This window comes from Chiloscyllium punctatum, chromosome 4 (assembly GCF_047496795.1).
Source record: "Chiloscyllium punctatum isolate Juve2018m chromosome 4, sChiPun1.3, whole genome shotgun sequence".
Classification (NCBI taxonomy): Eukaryota; Metazoa; Chordata; class Chondrichthyes; order Orectolobiformes; family Hemiscylliidae; genus Chiloscyllium; species Chiloscyllium punctatum.
Genome location: NC_092742.1, coordinates 70,117,921 through 70,138,900, shown reverse-complemented (window position 1 = coordinate 70,138,900; position 20,980 = coordinate 70,117,921). Strand labels below are relative to the sequence as shown.

Below are 20,980 nucleotides of genomic sequence, written 5' to 3'. Positions count from 1 at the left end.
CTTGTTGAAAGTCCTGAGAAAAGAATCCCAGTTTATAAGAAATAATGAAAAGTCTGCAGAGGTCTGCTGAAGCTGTTTGCATTGGCAGGTCACTTTGGAATTCAAACAGGATGCAACCCATCAGATTTCATGAAGGCTTGTTATTCATCATTAGAACAGTTGCCAGTTTGTTAACCTACACTTCTTTAATTTTAATTTATCCCTCAACTGTGTCTCTTGATGTGAGAGTGTGCTTGGTGATCAAAGAAAATCAGGTTTAGATTGTAGATATTAATTAGATTGCTTGGAGTTAATCTGTATTCAGCTAAAGTTACATTATTAATAATGAATTATTATTTTTTGTTTAAGTTATAAACTTGTGTCCAAGGTTGGTTATTTGTAAAGTCTGATTAAGAAAAATTGAGCAATTTTTAGAATCATCAAATATTTTAATTTCAAGGTGTTATGAATCCAGTCTGAAAGCCTTCCTAAACAAACGCAATGCTTCCGTGGCAGGAATCACTTGCCCTAGAATGCACAGACTGGAGATGAAGCTTCTGTAAAGGTGCCAACTACTTCAAGTATCACTGAGTGGAGCACATGGAGGCCAAGCACAATCAGTGGAAAGCGTGTGCAGAACCTAGAGCATCCTATCCACCAAGTTCATCAAATACCCCCTGCCCCACTCCCCCACCATCCACTCCCTCCCTCCCCACACCATCTACCACCGAGGCAGAGTTTGCAGACTATTCAGCCAGAATGACAGGTCCTCCTTAACTCTGAGAGGCTACCAAATAAAAAGATTAATAAGAAGAAGTGCGCTTTTAACTATACTGCTTTGGTGTATGGATAGGATTCCAATGTGATTGAATCTAGCAAATTTGATATTAGACTGCACGTTACATCTTAAAAAAAGTAGAAACCACAGCTCATCAGTGTTTAAATGCTAGGTGGTAAGTTTACTAGAAGCAATTATACTGTAGATTTCATTATAATATGACAGTTCACTGATAAATTATGGACACCTTTATACCTTTATTGTAAAAATATAATTTGTGCCAATGCACCTAATTGAAAATAGAGAACATGTTTTGAGCTGAATTTTAAATTGTAGATTTTCTATTATTCCAGCAAGTAAAAGGACTTTAATCTAGCCAAGACATGTATCAATATATTATACCCTTTCTCCCCCAGTGAATAACTTATTAGATTCACTTTTTTAAAAATCAGTCAAATTGACAGAAGTGTTAGGAAAAAAACAATAAATCTATTCGAAAATAATGTTAATCTGTTACATTAAAAGATTTGACGAGTAATAATTGTTTTGAATGGCAGCTTTTAAGCCCAATAATATTTTGAAGTTTTGCATGTTGGAAATACCCAGTCTCAAAGTGCATAGACTATTAATTTATTTTAAAAGAAGTTAATTAGTCATCACAAGTGAAACCTCAAACTATTCTTAGAACCTTCTGACTGGTCAAAAATCAAACTGTTTACTTTTCCTCACATTTGGATGAGAAATTGGATATGATTTTTTGGGAGGATAAAATGGAGCAGAAAACATCAAAACCGAATTGATGGTGTTTTTAAGTTGAGTGATCAGAAATGTCCAAAGTTGACATGAAAGTAAATCTTGTTAAATCTGATGCTCAGTAAATTAATATAGTAGGACAAATTTCATATTGCAGTAGGTCACAATTGGTAATTTTACTCTTGGGTTTTAATAAGTCATGTGTTTCCATAACAACAAGTTATAAAGCAAATATTTCTATGGGCTATTGCCCACAGCCACTGTTATGTTGGCCTGTTTCCTGTTTCCTAGCCAGTGTCCACACAAATTTGGAATGCTTCCCATTCCATTTTGTAAAAACAGCTTGTATGTTGGATAGTTAACCAAAAATGTTTAAACATAGACATTATACTGATAAAAGTTTTACAATTTCAGGACTTGTGGACAGTACAAAACTTGGAATTCTTGTGAACTATGAGTATAGTTTAGAAGTTCTATAGGACATTGGTTGGTGGAGCAGGTGAACAAATGGTGGAATTTAAAGCAGAGAAATGTGAAGTGATTCATTTCAGTAGGAAGAATGCAGAGGGACATTATAAACTAAAAGGTGCAGTAACAAAGAGACTGAGGTATATATGTGCATAAGTCAATGTAGGTACCTGCACAGTTTGAAAGAATGATTACTAAATTACTATACAATATCCTAGACTTTATAAATAAGGAAATAGAGTACAAAAGCAACAAGGCTATGTTACACTATACAAAATGGCTTGGTCTCAATTGGATTATTGCATTAGGTTCTGGACCATGCACTTTAGGGGGGCTGAGAGAGCAAAATGTGTGTAAAAATGATTCGTGAGAATGGTTCCAGGGATGAGGAATTTCAGTCTAAGATGGTTTGAAGAAGTTGGAACTGCTGCCTTTAGAGAAGGAAGAATTGAGAGGAGATTTGATAGAGGTATTCAACATCATGAGGCGTCTGTGCAGAAAAGATAGTAACAGACTTCACATTGATGTAAGATTAAAGGCATAGATTTAAGTTCTTGGCAAGGAAGTAGTGGCAACATAAGGAAGACTTTTTGGGTAACAAATAGTTAGTATCTGGAATGCACTGCCTGCCATTCAATTGAATTATCCAAGAGAAGTTTTAGATTGTTTTCTGAAAAGAAAGTATGATTAGGTCAACGGTAGGGTAGGGCGTTAATGCTGGATGATTTGCTACTTTTTAAAGCTGGTTTAAACACAAGAGTTCAAATGGCCACCTCCTGTGCTACAACCATGCTGTGTTTCTATAAATTCTGGAACTTCCCACTCTTATGTAACTGTTTGACAGTAATTAAATAAGACTATTATGATTCAAAGTACCAAGTGGAATTTTTCATCTTCAAAATGTCATCTTGATTTGTCTCAGACCAAACAGAACTTCAAAACAGAATCACTTTTTCCAGATAGAGACTCTGCCTCCAAAATACAGCGTGACCTGTATGACAGAACCACTATATTGCTCTTCTGTAGGCCAAAAGAATCAAAATGAGTTGACTTTGCATGCTAGTGTTCCAACTTTGTGACTGTTTGAAAGCAAATCAATATTCAAATATTCCAAGAAAGTCTTATTCAAGTGCATTGCTAATCTGTGTTATTAGTGTAAATTGAGGTTGGGGTCTTCAAATAAAATCTGTACTCGAATTACCATTCTGATGCAGGTTTCTGTAATTAATTCCAGGTTGTTATGTCATCATTATATTTCAACAATAGTTATGGTATCTATTTTGTTTGTTTTAAGAGTGCAACATTTAGTCCCTTATCCTTCTGTATGCTTGCTTATGGAAATTGTTTACAGAAATTTCATTTGGTTGTGTTTCAGTGTTGGCTGGAGGTTTTGCATAATTTACGTTTAGAGGTGACACTGAATATTTTACTTCAGCTACACCTTTTTTATTCACTGATGAGACGCTTCACTGTTAGTACATGTGCAAGTTTGGAAACACAACGCAAATGCACATCCATTAGGATGTCAGCAAACAGCCTGTTTAAAAAGTGAGACTTTACTAAATGTTGGTATTCAGAAGGATTTGGTTATCCTTGCATGTGAATCAAAAAGTTAAACTGATGGCCAGCAAGCAATTAGAAAGGCAAATAATGTGTCACCCTTTATTTCAAAAGGGTGAGAATGTAAAGAAATCTTGCTGCAATTATGAAAGGAAAAATATAAGTGTGCCACAACTATATGCTAGCATTTTTTCAGAGAGTTCCATGAGCTAAGACTTTGTATGAATTCACACATAGCCGAGAGTGTGTTGCTGGGAAAGCACAGCAGGTTGGGCAGCATCCGAGGAGCAGGAGAATCGATGTTTTGGGCATAAGCCCTTCATCATGAATCAGCTTTCCTGATGAAGGGCTTATGCCCAAAACGAAGATTCTCCTGCTCCTCAGATGCTGCCCAGCCTGCTGTGCTTTCCCAGCAACAGACTTTTGACTCTGATCTCCAGTATCTGCAATCCTCACTTTCTCCTAGAAGAACTCACACATAGCCCCTCTAAATTTTCAATCATCATGACTATGAATCATATCCCTGCATTCTATGGGCATATCAAACTTGAAGGACCCGCTTTTTATAAAAAGAAGTCTGATATAGCCAAGGTAACTGAGGATGTAAATTTGGTAGCTTTTGAAGAGGAATTCTGGAAATCATACCTGTACAAAATCAGGGGAACTTCAAACAGAAAGACCAAAAAGGAAAGATAATGAGAGGCTGACTACCCAATCCCCCTTAGTAGAACACCATCTCCTGAGATGTTTATACGTTTTACCCTTTCAGGGATATACCAGTTTCAAGCCTGGTCTATGTGAATTAGTCCTAATATCCTTGTGTGCTCTGAAGGTCACAGTTTGAGATCAGCCATTGAATACGCCTCCTTTGCAGGCAGTGTAAAGGAAAAGACACTGTCTCATCACTCTGAGTGTTGCCAGCCAGCCAGTGTCATAAGCAATCAGTCCAACAGAGCAATCTGTTAACAAGTCAGCTAACTTTGGAGCCAAAAAGGAATGTTGGGAATAGGACTTAGAATGCAGGTTGGGGATGTCGTGGGTAACATGAATTATGAGAGCGCTTGAGAGGCGTTAATCGAGAAAAATACAAGGTCAGGGCTGATGAGGTGGAAGCTGAGGGGCGAGGGAGCCTGAAAAGCAATTTCAGTGAAAGGGCAAAAAAGCAGCAGAGGCACCTGCTCAGTTGTTCCCATCTCAATGACAAAGATATCCATAAGCTCTTTGCCTTTGTTCAAGGTGAAGGTGTTAAAGACTGGGAAAGTGGTTTAAAATATGTATTGCAGTAGAGAAACAAAGCTGAAGGGTTACCTTTGCACTTCAGGACAACTGTGGAATCATGATCATTTTCATAGATGAGAATAGGACTCAATGTTGTGGCACAGTGGTTAGCATTGCTGCCTCACAGCGCCAGGGACCAGGGTTTGATTCCAGCATTAGCCCAAGCTCTGTGTGAAGTTTGCATTTTCTCCTTTTGTCAGATGAGTGCTCTGGTTTCTTCCCACAGACCAAAGATGTGCAGACTGGCCATGATAAATTGCACATAGTATCCAGCGATGTACAGGCTAGATGGATTAGCCATGCTAAATGCAGGGGTTACGGTGATAGGGTGGAGGACTGGGGCTGGGTGGGATGCTGTTTCGAGGGTCGATGCAGACTCGGTGGGCCGAATGGCCTCTTTCTGCATTGTAGAGATTGTATGATTCTATGATTGTTTTATGTGGTCTAGCCAGAACTGGCACTGAATGATTGAACCTAATCAGAGCGAGAGACCATCTGGGGGGAGATGATTGAGGGGCAAAAGACTTAACAGTTAGGATTTTGAGAGTGTGGTTCTAAATAGAAAGTGTCAATGGTCACCACTTTGGATTGAGATAAAAGCTAAAGTACCGTAAACGTTTTAAAAAACATTACTTATGTAGCTGTTTGGTTCCACAATTATAAAAATGTATCAGAGACAGTGAAGGTGACTAGCAGAAATTATAAAATGAGTATACTTTTAAAACCTAGTTCCATCTCATTCAAGAAAATGTAATATTTCAAGGGCTATTGCAATGTTTTCATTACCTTAGAGTCTCTTCTCACTGCTGGAGGAAAACTTGCCAGTGTATCTTCTGGAAAATAATAGTGTCACTTACAACAACTTATGGACTTCTATGTTAACGTATTCAATTGCAGACTCCTGAAGTTGTTTTCAGTTTCAGTGGAGTAATTGCAGCGACAGTCTCGCCATCATTGACAGCACAAAATCTGTGCACATAGAAAAGTAGCTCTGTAGCTGAAGTTCAAATGCATTCAGGTTAATGGGATGGAACTTGCTTCTTTTGAGTAAATGAATGGGAAAATCTTAACTTTATTAGTTCTGGTTGTGAAAGCACAACACAAAAGCTTCCCACAGCGAACCCAGCTAACAACCTCACGAAGAACCAATGAAAAATGGCCTGGGCAATATCAGATTTGCATTGGTGCTGCACAGAATACTATCCTGAATGTGTGGCTAATGCACACATTTAACTTGGTATTATCCTGCAACTATTCTGTAATTTTTTTTGTTACAATTCATTTATCCTTGGAATATTAGGTGATTGTTGTTCAAAGGAAATAGGATGATTTGTTTCCTGGTTTTGAGACAGCTGTTACATGATATAGAAAATTTAACTGATTGTTTTGGTAGCATGAAATATAAAATCATATTTCACCAATTCAAGCAATGATTCTTTATTAATGGAAATGTTATTAAGCTTGTCTAAGCTGTTTTCACATGAGAATCTTTATTCTACTAAATCACTCCAGATGCATACAGCAACCACACTGAAGATGTCTGAAGAATGAACTGTGAATTTACATAGTTCATTTAGCTCCCGTTTTACTTTATCAAGTATTCCAATTCAGAAATTATAGGCAACAAATCTTTAGTCCTAAATAGTATCAAACAGCAGTTTATTGCAAAATTATTGCTGAAAATTACTCAGTGAAAATGTTAAACAGTTATTGATTAAAATACAGATACAAAAGCTAAAACTAGATATGTATAGCAGATATTTATAAGGATGCAAATAAAGTTAGTATATTATTGTTGCAAGCCAGTTGCCAGCTCAAAGATTCGCTATCTAATGTGAAAAATTGAAAACTGGAAGTCAGAATTGAACAGCTGGAATCACTTCTGTAATTTGAGTAATTGGAGGTTCCCCACAGGTGGATTGAGCAAGAAAGGTTCTGTGAGGGACTGAAAGTTCCTTTGTTTTGCTTTTATAGCACTTTAGGTTGTGGTCCTTGATAACTTTATTCCATATTAGAGTCCTAGGCTGTTTTGCCTTTTTTCCGTATCTATGATGAGCGATTTCTCTCTGATTCTGTCTCTGAGTTTCCCTTGGTGTTCTGTGTAATATGGTGTCTTGGTTTGTCTTATACAGACTGCTGTGGTAACTTTTGATAATCATCGTTCAGAAAATCAGTTATTCTAGAATTCCTCAAAGAGATTCTTTCAGTTTCCTGTTTATCGTCTCGGAAGTTTTGAATTTTCACACATTTAAAAGGACCTGTTGTCTAAAGGTTAAATAAACTCAAATGTCTCTTTTTGGGATTGATGCTGAGTTAATGCATCATCCTGTCTTTGTGGCTGAAGTGAATGTACAAGAACAGTTGTGTGACTTCTGAGATCTGTCCTATCAAATGTTGTGTTGTTTTAAAAGGTCAGATTACCTATTTTTAAAATATATAGTGTAAGTATGCATTTGTGGCAATGCCATTGGTCTGAGATATTCAAACGATAGAGAGTTTTACTCAGTATTGAGTTACAAACTATATTCTACAAGAACCCTTGGCATATCACTGGCACTTTGTTGGTTTGTCACACATAGGTATGGGCAACACTCAGTCAAGAGTGTTTTTTTTCAGGTTTGACAGCACCAACTAGCTCTTTCCAGGCTGATTTAAAAAGTGCTGGTGCCCATCTCTGATGAGCAGAATTACTCCGGGACTTGAGAGCTGCATTCCTGTAACAAACTTCACCAGTGCAATTAAGAGAGAAACAACCCAAAATGGTGGATTCCATGGAGCACAAAATTTGATGTTTTCTTGATGGTAACACTAATGAAGCAGTACTTGCAATACAATCACTCCTTTCCTTTACTGTTTTAAAAGCAATGGTTTTCCTATTCTGCACCATTTCTTGAACTGCCGATTTTCTTTAGCTTCCCTTCTTCCCTGAAGAAAAAGGCAAGTGTTGGTGTGTAGTTCTATGTATGCTGATATATACTTGTGGATTTAAGATGGTGTCAGTGAATTAATTGACTTGGGGCATTTCATAGTTATACTATGAATAAGCCTTCAGTAAATCTACATTTTAGAAGTAGAATTGCTGAATATTGAACAGGAGAATAAAAATCATCAATGACCTCTCCTTGACTTGAGACAGAGAAAACAAGTTCTCCATACAGTAATTTGGCCACGATAAGCTAACAATACAATCAGATTTGATGTATATGGCTCTATAGAAAACAATGTATTTACTTACTAAACTGTTAATGGAGCATCCTGTTCTATTAATGAGCTACATATCAACAAAATACTTCATTGCTTAAACGTACTTGCAGCTGAAGTTTACTGCACCATCCTGATTGCTGAATAAATAGGGTTATTAGTTAATTTTGACTGATGCTTGTTTAGATGGAATGTAATTGTTACTAGTTCTGTGGAGATATTTTTATGGACATGCTCAGACACACATTCAGGGCAGATGGAACTTAAACACAGATCTAAGAACACTACTATTGCACCACAAGATCTTTTCTAAAGGTTAGTTTGTCAGCTAATATGAGAATTGAATCTATGCCATTACACTTTATTACTACCATGTTAAGTCATCCAGTCAGCAGCTTTCCAGGTCGTTATACTGAGAATGATTGATAGGTATCAATCACACACTTGTCTAATGAGTATATTTTTCTGCAGGATTTCCATTTGAATAGAGTAAACCTGGAAGAAACCCCTGGACAAGAAAATTCCCCTGCCGGGGCTAGACCAAAGAAAAGAAATAAAAAAACCTATGATTTGACAGCTGCTGACAATTTTTGGCAAAGGCACAAAGGCAGGTAATGCACTTTGGGATTTCATTGCTTTAATGCTTACTTGGTTGAATGGCTGGCTTGTGATGCTAAGTAAACCTAACTTTACTTTCAAGAAAGAGTTGGATAGAGCTCTGAAGGATGTGGAATCAACGATTATGGGGATAAGGCAGGAACAAGATACTGATTGAGGATGATCAACCATGATCATAATGAATGGTCGTGCTGGCTCGAAGGGCAGAATGGCCTACTCCTGCACCTATTGTCTATTGTGTGTCAATTCAATTCCCACACCAGCTGAGGTTACACTGAGGGATTCTTCTTCTTCTTGCTTGAGGCATGGTGACCCTCAGGTTAAGCCGTCACCAGTTTGTCTCTCTAATGCGAGAGAACCCCGATGGTCCTCTGGAACTATGGTGACTTAACCATTTACTTTGGGGATTGATTGTCAAACCTCTGATCATTATTCTGAAAGTGGCTTCGATATTAGTATTTAGTTTTCATCTGTTGCCATTTTTAAAACTAACAGGATGCAATGATACAATATCCAAGTTCTATTATCTGGTATTTGTAGTAGTGGCCAGAGGAATAGTATCCAGTAGTATTTGGGTGAAATCCTGTGCTTTCTCATTGGGAATTGTCCTGGGAATTTGTAGTATTGAGGATGTTCGTGGGGCTTGTCCTTACTGTGAAGACACATTTTGACAGTTTAATGGCAAGCCTGAAATTAAGAGCTAATGTTATGATTATGTTATGAATCCCTGACCTCTTGTTGTGTAGTCCTTTCCCAGAAGTAGCTGAATCTGTGCAACAAGAACTGGATTCCTACAGGACGCAAGAAGATGAAGTCAAACATTTGAAGAGCATCATGGTAAGCAGGAAGTCCTTTCATACAACCAGAAAGCAAATGTGTGTGTGTATAAGTGAAAATGTAGACTTGGATGCAGACACACAACCACAACCTCCCTGATATGAAGCAGTCAAGCATGAAAATTTCTCATGTACGGAAAATCTGTATTATCACCAGAAGAAGAAACTGAAATTCATTTCAGTTGTTGTCCCAATTTAAATGGTAATCGGGGATTAAAATCAATAGCCATCTACTTCACATGAAAGAGTGATGTGCCCCTTATCAACAAGACCGTTACTTGTCTGGCAGCTTCTGCTTTGAGTGTTTCATCCTGTGTCACCCATTATATCCCTCTTTTAAAATCAAATCCACCAACCTCCCAAGCCACACTCTGAGTTTCTTCCAAAGAAACCCTCCTTTCTTTCTTCCACAAACTGTGAACCAAGCAAGTCATCATCCTAAGTAGTTTATCTCCTATACTTTTTTAATCTCCAACTTCACTGCCAATCCTATCTAATCTAGATGTTTTCCCAAATAGAACATGCCTTTTTGCCCCAAATAAGGAAGAAGGATAATACAAACAGTTGGCTAATGACTGCAAGTCATAGAGATGTACAGCATGGAAACAGACCGTTCGGTCTAACCTGTCCATGCCGACCAGATATCCCAACCCAATCTAGTCCCACCTGCCAGCACCCAGCCCATATCCCTCCAAACCCTTCCTATTCATATACACATGCAAATGCCTCTTAAATGTTGCAATTGTACCAGCCTCCACCACTTCCTCTGGTAGCTCATTCCATTCATGTACCACCCTCTGCATGAAAAAGTTGCCCCTTAGGTCTTTGTATTTTAAAAAAAGTGAAAAGGACAATAAATAAAAACAATTTACACTGTATATCAATGTGAACAGCATCCAAACTAAATGAAGAGAACTGGAAGCCATAATTCATAGTGAGGAACCAGATGTAATAGGGCTAACAAACACGGCTACATATAGAACAAGACTGACAGTTAAATATTGTAGATTATAGCATAATTAAGTAGAAAAAGGATATGTGTAAATCAGGGCCTTACAGATTAAGGAGAAATAAACATTGAGAAGGAACAATCCATCTGATGGTGATGGAGGCAAAGGATAAAACACACCGATTATATTACTAGGAGTATTCTAAAAGCCAGTGAATAATTCAAGAGAAGTGGAGGTCAAATTATGAAAGCAAATATATAAAATGAGTAAGATTAGATTCCCTACAGTATGGAAACAGGCCCTTTGGCCCAACAAGTCCACATTGACCCTCCAAAGAGTAACCCACCCAGATCCCTACCCTTTCTTTACCCTTGACTAATACACCTAGCACTATTGCCACTTCACCTGGCCTGCACATCTTTGGATTGTGGGAGGAAACCCACGCAGACACAGGGAGCATGTGCAAGCTCCACACAGACAATTGCCCGAGGCAGGAAGCGAACCCGGGTCCCTGGCTCTGTGAGGCAGCAGTACTAACCACACTGAGCCACTGTGCCATATGTAATGATGTAAAATTCTTATCATCGTGAGAGATTTCAACAATACCTGTAAATAAACAGGTGCAAAGATTAAGAATAAAATGAGGGAAAGCCAGGAGAAAGATATGCACTGGGATAGAACAACAATAGGAACTACACAATAGAAATGGAATTAGACTACTTCCTTAAATTTGCTCCTCCATTCGTATGATCATGGTTGTTCTCCCTCATGTCCAGTTTCATTCTACACATCCTTCCCATATTCTTCAAAAGACCAGAATCTGCGCCTTAAATATGCTCAATATGGGCTACCCATTATATTCTTGAATAAATAATCTGAAGGATACTAATCTTATTCATTAAGAAGCAATTTTCAGTGCCTGCCCTGTTGTGAACCCCTTCGTAATCTTGGATGTTTCTTTGACTCTATCTTATTTTCCTTCAAAGCGTCTTCTCAACCTCCCAGAAGGCAGTCTTCTCCTCTTAGGAATCAATCTAATTGAATCTTTGATGTGCTGGATCCAGTGCAGCTGTGGATTTAAAGTGCAGTAGTCCTAACACTGATCCTTTCAGCAAGTCACTAGTTATAGCCTTCCAGCTTGAAAATGCCCAGGTTACTTCCGCTGTTTGCTTCTGTGCATTACCAGTCTTACATCTGCACTTCCATGTTCTGAGTCCTTATCTTACACATGGACCTTTCATGTGGCACTTTATTGAATGGTTTTTGGAAATCCAAGATTTTCCTTTAAATCTGCTGGGGTTATAGTTTGATGTCCGGTTTTTAATAATCCATTCAATAGCTTCAATTACTGCAGTGTTAAAGGTTCTGTTTATAATTCAAAATACTCTGGGGCAGTAGTTTAATTCTACTTCAAAGACCCACAGAGAAACCGGGACAATTCAGTCACAAGTAACTAATGAAATTAAAATCACCCTGTACTTGAACACGACAGAACCTCTCAGGAGCTTCTCTCCAGTCAAAGACTATTTATCTTGCCCTAAACATGAAAGCTAAATAGTCAGTGATTGGAGGAGCAACTGAGCAATAAATAGGTGAGAGGTGGTGCATCAGCCTCAGCGTGGAGCAGCCATGGGAAGATAGGCTACCAGGGTACAGAAGAAAGGGAGTCTACAGAGAGAGGTGGAGGGAGATGCTGCTAAAGAGAGTTGGTGAGAAAGGCTGTGATAATGAGAGAACACACTAGAAGATCATGGAAGCAGAAGTAAGCTGTTCAGCCCATCGAGTCTGCTCCACCATTCAATGAGATCATGGCTGCTCTAACAATCCTCAAATCAACTTTCCTGTCTGCTTAATTCTGAAGCAACTGTATTGAGAAACACTGTGCTAACTGGATAATTTAATAGTGGTCTTTCCTCGATCAGTTAATAAATGATCAAATAATTTTTGGGCTTGTAGGACGAGGGTGCCCCTGTAAAATAAAAAGTAACCCCCAAACAACAAAAAAGAATCCATTAGAAAAATCTGAAGAAGAGCCCTCTAATATTAGTTTCATTGTGATGGCACCAGGAATGGGTCTCTTGGAGCAGAAGTTCAATATATGAATGGTGATCTGGCTTAGGTAGCTGCAGTCACATTTTGAGCTATCCCTTGTGCTCCACGTGTTGCCCCACATTTTCCATGGATAGTTGAAACTTGGGATTTCACTGCTTTGATCATTAGAATCATAGAGTCCCTACAGTGCAGAAAGAGGCCGTTCGTCCCATTCAGTTTGCACTGAACCTCCAAAGAGAAGCTCACCCACACTCACCCTAACCCCGTAACTCCCTGCGGGATTTTTACTATGGAACCCACCTAACGTGCTTATCCCTGGACATTACAGGGCAATTTGTAACATGACTAAAAAACCTAACCTACACTTCTTTGAATTGTGAGAGGAAACTGGATCCCCGGATGAATCCCATGCAGACACAGAGTGTGGAAGTTCCACCTAGACAGTCACCCAAGGCTGGAATCGAACCCAGCTCCTTGGCACTGTGAGGTAACAGAGCTAAATACTATGCTAGATTGTGGTTGAGCTGAAAATGTGTTGCTGAAAAAGCGCAGCAGGTCAGGCAGCATCCAAGGAGCAGGAGAATTGACGTTTCGGGCATGAGCCCTTCTTCAGGAATAAGGAAAGTGTGTCCAGCAGGCTACGATAAAAGGTAGGGAGGAGGGACTTGGGGGAGGGGCGTTGGAAATGTGATAGGTGGAAGGAGGTAATGGTGAGGGTGATAGGCCGGAGTGAGGGTGGGGGCGGAGAGGTCAGGCAGAAGGTTGCAGGTTAGGAAGGTGGTGCTGAGTTCGAGGAATTTGACTGAGACAAGGTGGGGGGAGGGGAAATGAGGAAACTGGAGAAATCTGAGTTCATCCCTTGTGGTTGGAGGGTTCCTAGGCGGAAGATGAGGCACTCTTCCTCCAACCGTCGTGTTGCTATGGTCTGGCGATGGAGGAGTCCAAGGACCTGCATGTCCTTGGTGGAGTGGGAGGGGGAATCGAAGTGTTGAGCCATGGGGTGGTTGGGTTGGTTGGTCCGGGTGTCCCAGAGGTGTTCTCTGAAATGTTCCGCAAGTAGGCGGCCTGTCTCCCCAATATAGAGGAGGCCACGTCGGGTGCAACGGATGCAATAAATGATGTGTGTGGAGGTGCAGGTGAATTTGTGGCGGATATGGAAGGATCCCTTGGGGCCTTGGAGGGAAGTAAGCGGGGAGGTGTGGGCGCAAGTTTTGCATTTCTTGCGGTTGCAGGGGAAGGTGCTGGGAGTGGAGGTTGGGTTGGTGGGGGGTGTGGACCTGACAAGGGAGTCACGGAGGGAGTGGTCTTTTCGGAACGCTGATAGGGGAGGGGAGGGAAATATATCCCTGGTGGTGGGGTCCGTTTGGAGGTGGCGGAAATGACGACAGATGATACGATGTATATGGAGGTTGTTGGAGTGGTAGGTGAGGACCAGTGGGGTTCTGTCCTGGTGGCGATTGGAGGATCAGGGCTCAAGGGTGGAGGAGCAGGAAGTGGAGGAGATGTGGTGGAGGGCATCGTCGATCACGTCTGGGGGGAAATTGTGGTCTTTGAAGAAGGAGGCCATCTGGGTTGTACGGTATTGGAACTGGTCCTCCTGGGAGCAGATGCGGCGGAGACAAAGGAATTGGGAATATGAGATGGCATTTTTACAGGGGGCAGGGTGGGAGGAGGTGTAGTCTAGGTAGCTGTGGGAGTCGGTCAGTTTATAGTAAATGTCCGTGTTGATTCGATCGCTTGAGATAGAAACGGAAAGGGCTAGGAAGGGGAGGAAGGAATCTGAGACGGTCCAGGTGAATTTGAGGTCGGGGTGGAAGGTGTTGGTAAAGTGGATGAACTATTCAACATCCTCATTGGAGCACATGGCAGCGCCGATACAGTCATCGATGAAGAGGAGGAAAAGGTGGTGGTGCCAGTGTAGCAACGAAAGATGAACTGTTCCACACATCCTACGAAGAGGCAGGCATAGCTGGGGCCCAGGCAGGTGCCCATGGCTACTCCTTTGGTTTGGAGGAAGTGGGAGGATTGGAAAGAGAAGTTGTTCAGGGTGAGGACAAGTTCAGTCAGTCGAAGGAGGGTGTCAGTGGAAGGGTACTGGTTGGTATGGCAGGAAAGGAAGAAGCGGAGGGCTTTGAGTCCTTCGTGATGGGCGATGGAGGAGTACAGAGACTGGATGTCCATGGTGAAGATAAGGCGTTGGGGACCGGGGAAGCGAAAATCATGGAGGAGGTGGAGGGCGTGGGTGGTATCCCGAACGTAGGTGGGGAGTTCTTGGACTAAGGGGAGCAGGACTGTGTCAAGGTATGCAGATATGAGTTCGGTGGGGCAGGAGCAGGCTGAGACAATGGGTCGGCCGAGGCAGTCAGGTTTGTGGATTTTGGGCAGGAGGTAGAAACGGGTGGTGCGGGATTGTGGGACTATGAGGTTGGAGGCGGTGGATGAGAGATCCCCTGAGGTGATGAGGTTATGGATGGTCTGGGAGATGATGGTTTGTTGGTGGGAGGTGGGGTCATGGTCGAGGGGGCAGTAGGAGGAGGTGTCCGCAAGCTGGCGTTTAGCCTCAGCGGTGTAAAGGTCGGTGCGCCAAACTACTACCGCGCCTCCCTTGTCTGCCAGTTTGATAGTGAGGTTGGGGTTCTGCCTTTGTGGTTGTGGTTGTGGTTGATCCTAGTTACAGCCCACCAGTGGGAAAGTCATTGAGAGTTGGATCTATCATCAGCTGTAATTGAGTACGTTCCAGAATGGACTGCAGGATATCAGACAACTAAAATCCTGTGTAAATTGGTGTACTTCATTAACTGTTGTTGGTAGTGTTCTTTGAGTCAAGTGTCACGACTCACTGGTCTAGCACACTGGAAATCAAGCCTGCTATTCCCAGAGTACTTGCAAAAGTTAAAGATTTTAAAAATACATAAAATGCCCCACTTTCGAATCTTTTGGACCCAGGTTGAAGAAGGCACAGACCAGGTTTCTGTACTTAATGAAAATTACTATTTATTATAAATAGTTTGACTCTAGATACTGGTAATCAATTATGAACTGCATGCATATAAGTCTAATTAATCTATAATGCCCTTATACACTCCTGCTTGCTCTTTTTTTTCTCTGTATCTTGATCTTGACCTCGGGTTGTTTGGTTTCCTAGGAACCAATAATATTAATGTTGGCATGTAGAAGACCTTTATCACTAGATCACTCGACCACAAATGGAGCATTGACACGCAGCAAGTAGCAACAATCTGCTACTTGTTGCCTGTCAAAGCTCCATTTTTACACAATCCTACAGCTCCAGTTCATCAGCAATCACTGCTGTAACCCTCAGCAGTGCAAACTAGGTTCACAATGAATATCCCATACGATGGGGGGAATCATCTTTGAGGAATTTCTCCAATATATATTCTTTGTTGATATTAATTACTTCAGTTTCTTCATTTTTATTTGGCTTTTGGTTATCCTGTATTTCTGACACAAAAAATTAATCTTCTGCTATGAAGGTAGACACAAAGTATTTGTTCATCAAACTTTGACTGACATTTCCATTTAGTAAGCACAAAGTTAATGACAGCAAGATTTATGCTGCTTCAAGAACTATGTAGAAGGGCTTTTGTACTTTATCCGTCCAAGATAAAGTTGGGGAAAAGCAAATTTGAATTTTACTTTGCTTCTAAAAATTGTATTTAAGCATTAAGTGCCTAATTCATAAATATGCCATAGTGTCCCTTGTATTACCTTTTTCTTAAAATATGATCAAAAATGTCTATAACTAAAACTTATAACTTTTTTTTAAAAATTGATGCTGAAAACTCAAAAAGTGATGGCTGAAAGAATAGCAAAAGGTTTCACATTTAAAGACATTTTTCTGTAACAAATGAATTAAAAACCACCATTGACCAAACACTATTTTCTTGATTTGGTGACTTACTTTAAACTATGAAAACTGACATTCCCTTTATATTCCATTCCTGATGACGGGCTTTTGCCCGAACCATCTGTTTTCTTGCACCTCGGATGCTGCTTGACCTGCTGTGTTTTTCTAGCACCACTCTAATCTAGATTCCCATTATATACCTATCTCACATGACATTCTACAAGAATTGCTGTCATTTTAACAATTAGACCACAATTATTCCCAGCATCCAATGGATTACCATTAACTTATTTGTTGAGTGGTAACTTCAAGCAACCATCTCCAGGTACTTCAGTCACTTTGCTAGTGGTTTCTGAAATCCAGTATCAGCAGGAAAACCTGTTCCAATGATTCTTCTTCCTCCAGCCATACTATGACATACATACTTTGAAAATTGCAGAATTGTCCCTTCATCTAGAGACTGTCTGCCTCCAGCAATTGACTGTGGTAACCTTGAGTTAAACAGCCCTATTTTTCTCATGACTTAGTTGAACTGCTGTTAACTTGCAACCTTTATTATTTGGTAGTGAAATATGTAACCAGATCCCAAAAATATCTTCCCCATACCATTGCTTTTTTAAAAATTTAACCTATTTTCCTAATCAACCCGTTCAGAGATATTATTACACATCTCTGGAACAGGTAGGACTTTAGCCCAGGCCTCCTGATCCAGGGGTAAGGACACTACTATTGCACTGAGAGAGGCCCCTAGTCCCCTTATCATTGTGAAAACTCAGTAGCCTCAATTTCTGTGTAGAAATGCTCATTAGCTCTGCTCGATCCCATTTCTTTTTAGCTTAGAAATAATTGGACAGATTATAGCATAAATACAACCCAATATTTAACACCTTTCTGGCACTTTGGGAGTCTTTTCATTGCAAACCCAGAGAAAACTGCATTGTCTTCAAGTGTAAATACCTTGTTCTTCCTTCCCAATTTAAAACAAAATCCGAAGCTTTCCTTTGAACTTCAATAATCACCTCATCCGGAGTTACTGTAAGGCTGACTTGAGAAAAGTCCATGTGATCCCCTTCAATTATTCTAAATTTTACAGAACCAAAATGTAGTAACCTTATGAAATTGAGCATGTGCTCCGGTACTGAAAGGTGGAAAAGGCTTTTCCTGGGCCTCCCTCATTACTTCTAACTTTTGCCACAGCCATGCAAAAAGTAAAAACGTAATTGAATCAAAGAAAAATTACACAATTCCACCAAAAGCTAGAATGAAGAAACTGAGAAAGCCCAATCCCTAACTTTATAAAATTCTATCTAAATCTAAGAATTTAAGATACTGGACCAGCTATAATATGACTTATGAACTTAAATATAGAATGCAGTCTGAATGAGAGAAAACTTTTTTATTCTGTAAATAAAGGAAACATCTATTTGGCAATGTGTTTAAATTATTTTATACTGAAGTGTCCACAAATGTCCAATCTTTTTATATTTTATACCTTATTTTTATTTTAATGATTGTTTATATCAGATATGAAGTAGGATTGCTTGTTTTCTTTGACCTATCATCACAACTCAACACATGGCAACAAGTTCAATAAAGCAATTATCAATTTACTTAGATTACTTACAGTGTGAAACAGGCCCTTCGGCCCAACAACATTTAACCGCACAACTTAACAAAAGGTTCATCGTTGATGACTGTTTAAGAAATTTCCTGACCTTCAGTCTACTTTAGCGGATTGAAATTGCTACCAAAATCCTGATTCTGACTGTGTCTGTGTGTCTTGGTTCACAGGGGCTGGAGGGAGAGGATGATGGTGCTATTAGCATGCTTTCTGATAATACTGCCAAACTTACATCAGCAGTCAGGTAAGCATCAATGTGAAATGTAAGTGTGCATACATACTTTGCCTTTTGAAGCATGTTTTTTTAATTAAACATGCTATTGTAGGTTTAGTGCCCAGATAGATGAAAAGTATTCAAAGAGTAAGAAGGATAAATATTTGCCAGAAGTGTGGATTGGCAGGGAAATATTTTTTGGTCTCAGTGTTGTTGCATTAAAGTTCAACAGGGAGTCATGACTTTGAACCAGATTGTGGCACATTGACCTGATGCTTTAGATTTATTGCATGACTAGCTGAAGTTCAGCCTTATTGTTTGCCATGTATTACAATCTCTGTACCAACTGATCCCCCTTAAAATGATATTCAAACTTCTAGTTGCAAGCTGAAAGAATGACATTTCACATTTTGGAGATGTTTCCTGTGACAAATATAATACTCTTAACTAATTATTTTAGGCAACTTCTAAACTGCAGAGAGGAACATTTTGCTTTGATGCTAGTAACAAATTGCCATCTTTACATATACATTCCACACATGCCCCCAGCTTTTGTTGAGTATTCTATTCTTTTTGTTTCACCAAGTGGTAACTTTAATGACTGTCTCTAGATAACTTAAGCAATTTTTGAAAGGTTTCTTAAATCTGCCACCAGCAGTGTAACCGTTTGATGGCTGTTCCTTCTCTGGACACATCAGGATGAATTTTCCAGAATCCTCAGGATATATCTCTGACTGGTGATTGGTCTTCCTCTCACATGTGACCATGCCGAGCAGTTTCTTTGTGTCCATGGCCACAGCAATGTCTTTGTTATTCATTTATTTGGCACGAACTCTGCAACCTGATCTCAAAAATGGCTGCTTCTGTCTTCTTGCCCAAAGCAATGTGAAACACATTTTGATGTATCTAGGTAGAAATGCTAATTAGCCATCCTTGATCCTAACTCCCTTTCATCTTGTAAGTAAATTGGTAGTTTATAGCATAGCTGTTTATAACCCAGTACCTTCAACACTTCTCTAGGGCTTTGCAAAACTCAGTCTACCTACTGTAAGCTCAGGACTGCTGCCCTGGTCATCATGTAATAATATTTTGTAACCTCTTCCTAGTAAATAAACCTTTGTTTGATTTGTAACAATCAACCCACCCACATTTACTGTCAAAAGACTCCTTTAAAATAGGCCATATGAATTCCTTCAGTTACCTTAAGTTTGCAGAAAAAATTGCAAAGCATAATCTTATTCTGAATTCTAACGAATGAATCATAATACTTAGACTCACTCCCTCAGACATGTTAGGATGACACCCAAGTCACAAATCTTGCTTAATAAAATGCACCTTCTTCACAAGTAATAAGAAATTATTGTTACTTTTCCATTAAACAGTAAAGCACCTCTAAACATAATGTTCTTCTGACACCTCCTGCCACACTCTTATTTTTCTCTTTAACATTGCACCTTTTTAGTGGTAAAGTTCTGAAGTTGAGAAATTAATTCTATTTCTGACATAAATGAATAGACTGGAGTTTAGTGCTGTAAAGTAGCAATTGAAAAACGATGATTTGGAGATGCCGGTGTTGGACTGGGGTGTACAAAATTAAAAATCACCCAACACCAGGTTATAGTCCAATAGGTTTAATTGGAAGCACTAGCTTTTGGAGCACTGCTCCTTCATCAGGTGGTTGTGGAGTACACGATTGTAAGACACAGAATTTATAGCAAAAGTTTACAGTGTGATGTATCTGAAATTATACATTGAAAAATACCTTGATTGCTTGTTAAGTCTCTCATCTGTTAGAATGACCGTGTTAGTTTCACTTCTTTCATATGTAAATCACAAAAATTTAAAAAGAGTTTTATGATTTACATATGAAAGAAGTGAAACTAACATAGTCATTTTAACAGATGAGAGACTTAACAAACAATCAAGTTATTTTCAATGTATAATTTCAGTTACATCACACTGTAAACTTTTGCTATAAATTCTGTGTCTTACACTTGTGTACTCCACAACCACCTGATGAAGGAGCAGCGCTCCGGAAGCTAGTGCTTCCAATTAAACCTGTTGGACTGTAACCTAGTATTGTGTAATTTTTAACTTTGAAAAACAATGACCTGCTCACTGATGCTAAGTTGGGTTCCATCTGGGCCACTTAGCTCCTGACATCATTACAATCCAAATGTGAACATAAGAGCTAAACTGTTATGCGATGAGTATGATTAACCTTGACATTAAGGTGATTTTGACCACACACGACTCTCAGCTGGTTGGAGTCATACCCAGCGGAAAGGAAGGTGATTGTGCTCTTGGGATCATAGGGCATCATTGTCTGAGTTCCTCTGGGTTGAGCCCTAAGCATAACTGTCTTTGGCTGCTTCGTCAATGATCTTCGTTCCGTCATAAGGTCAGAAATGGGAATGTTCGTCAACATTCACAGCTCTTCAGACTGTTTCCAGTTTCAGCAAGACCTTGATAAAGGCACACGGTTTGTGCTGATAATGCCATGCTAGGCAATGACTACCTTTGAAGAGCGAAAATATAAACATTGCCCATTAACATTAAATAACATTGTTACCCTTCCTGAATCCTCCACCAACAATATGGGGGTCAGGGGGAGGGGAGGGGAGGGGGGTGGTGCTTGTTGACCAGACACTGAACCGGACCAGCTGTTTAATCATTATGACAATGAGAGCAGATCTGAGGCTGGGAATTCTGTAGAGAATTCCCTCCTGTCTCTCTAGGTGAGGAGTGCAATGCAGTACTCTCCACTTGTCTAGATGGGTGCAGCTCCAACAGCACTCAAAATG

The 20,980-nt window shown here is 39.8% G+C and overlaps 1 protein-coding gene across 2 annotated transcripts in view; it reads left to right on the top strand.

The window, feature by feature from the left end:
• scfd1 (sec1 family domain containing 1) overlaps positions 1 to 20,980 on the top strand; it is a 151,526-nt gene that overhangs the window by 44,108 nt on the left and 86,438 nt on the right. For both annotated transcript variants that reach the window (XM_072569003.1, XM_072569002.1), the window contains exons 11-13: positions 8,489 to 8,628; positions 9,382 to 9,472; positions 18,133 to 18,206. In XM_072569003.1, coding sequence (XP_072425104.1) covers positions 8,489 to 8,628; positions 9,382 to 9,472; positions 18,133 to 18,206 — 305 coding nt within the window. The remainder of the gene's footprint in view (positions 1 to 8,488; positions 8,629 to 9,381; positions 9,473 to 18,132; positions 18,207 to 20,980) is intronic.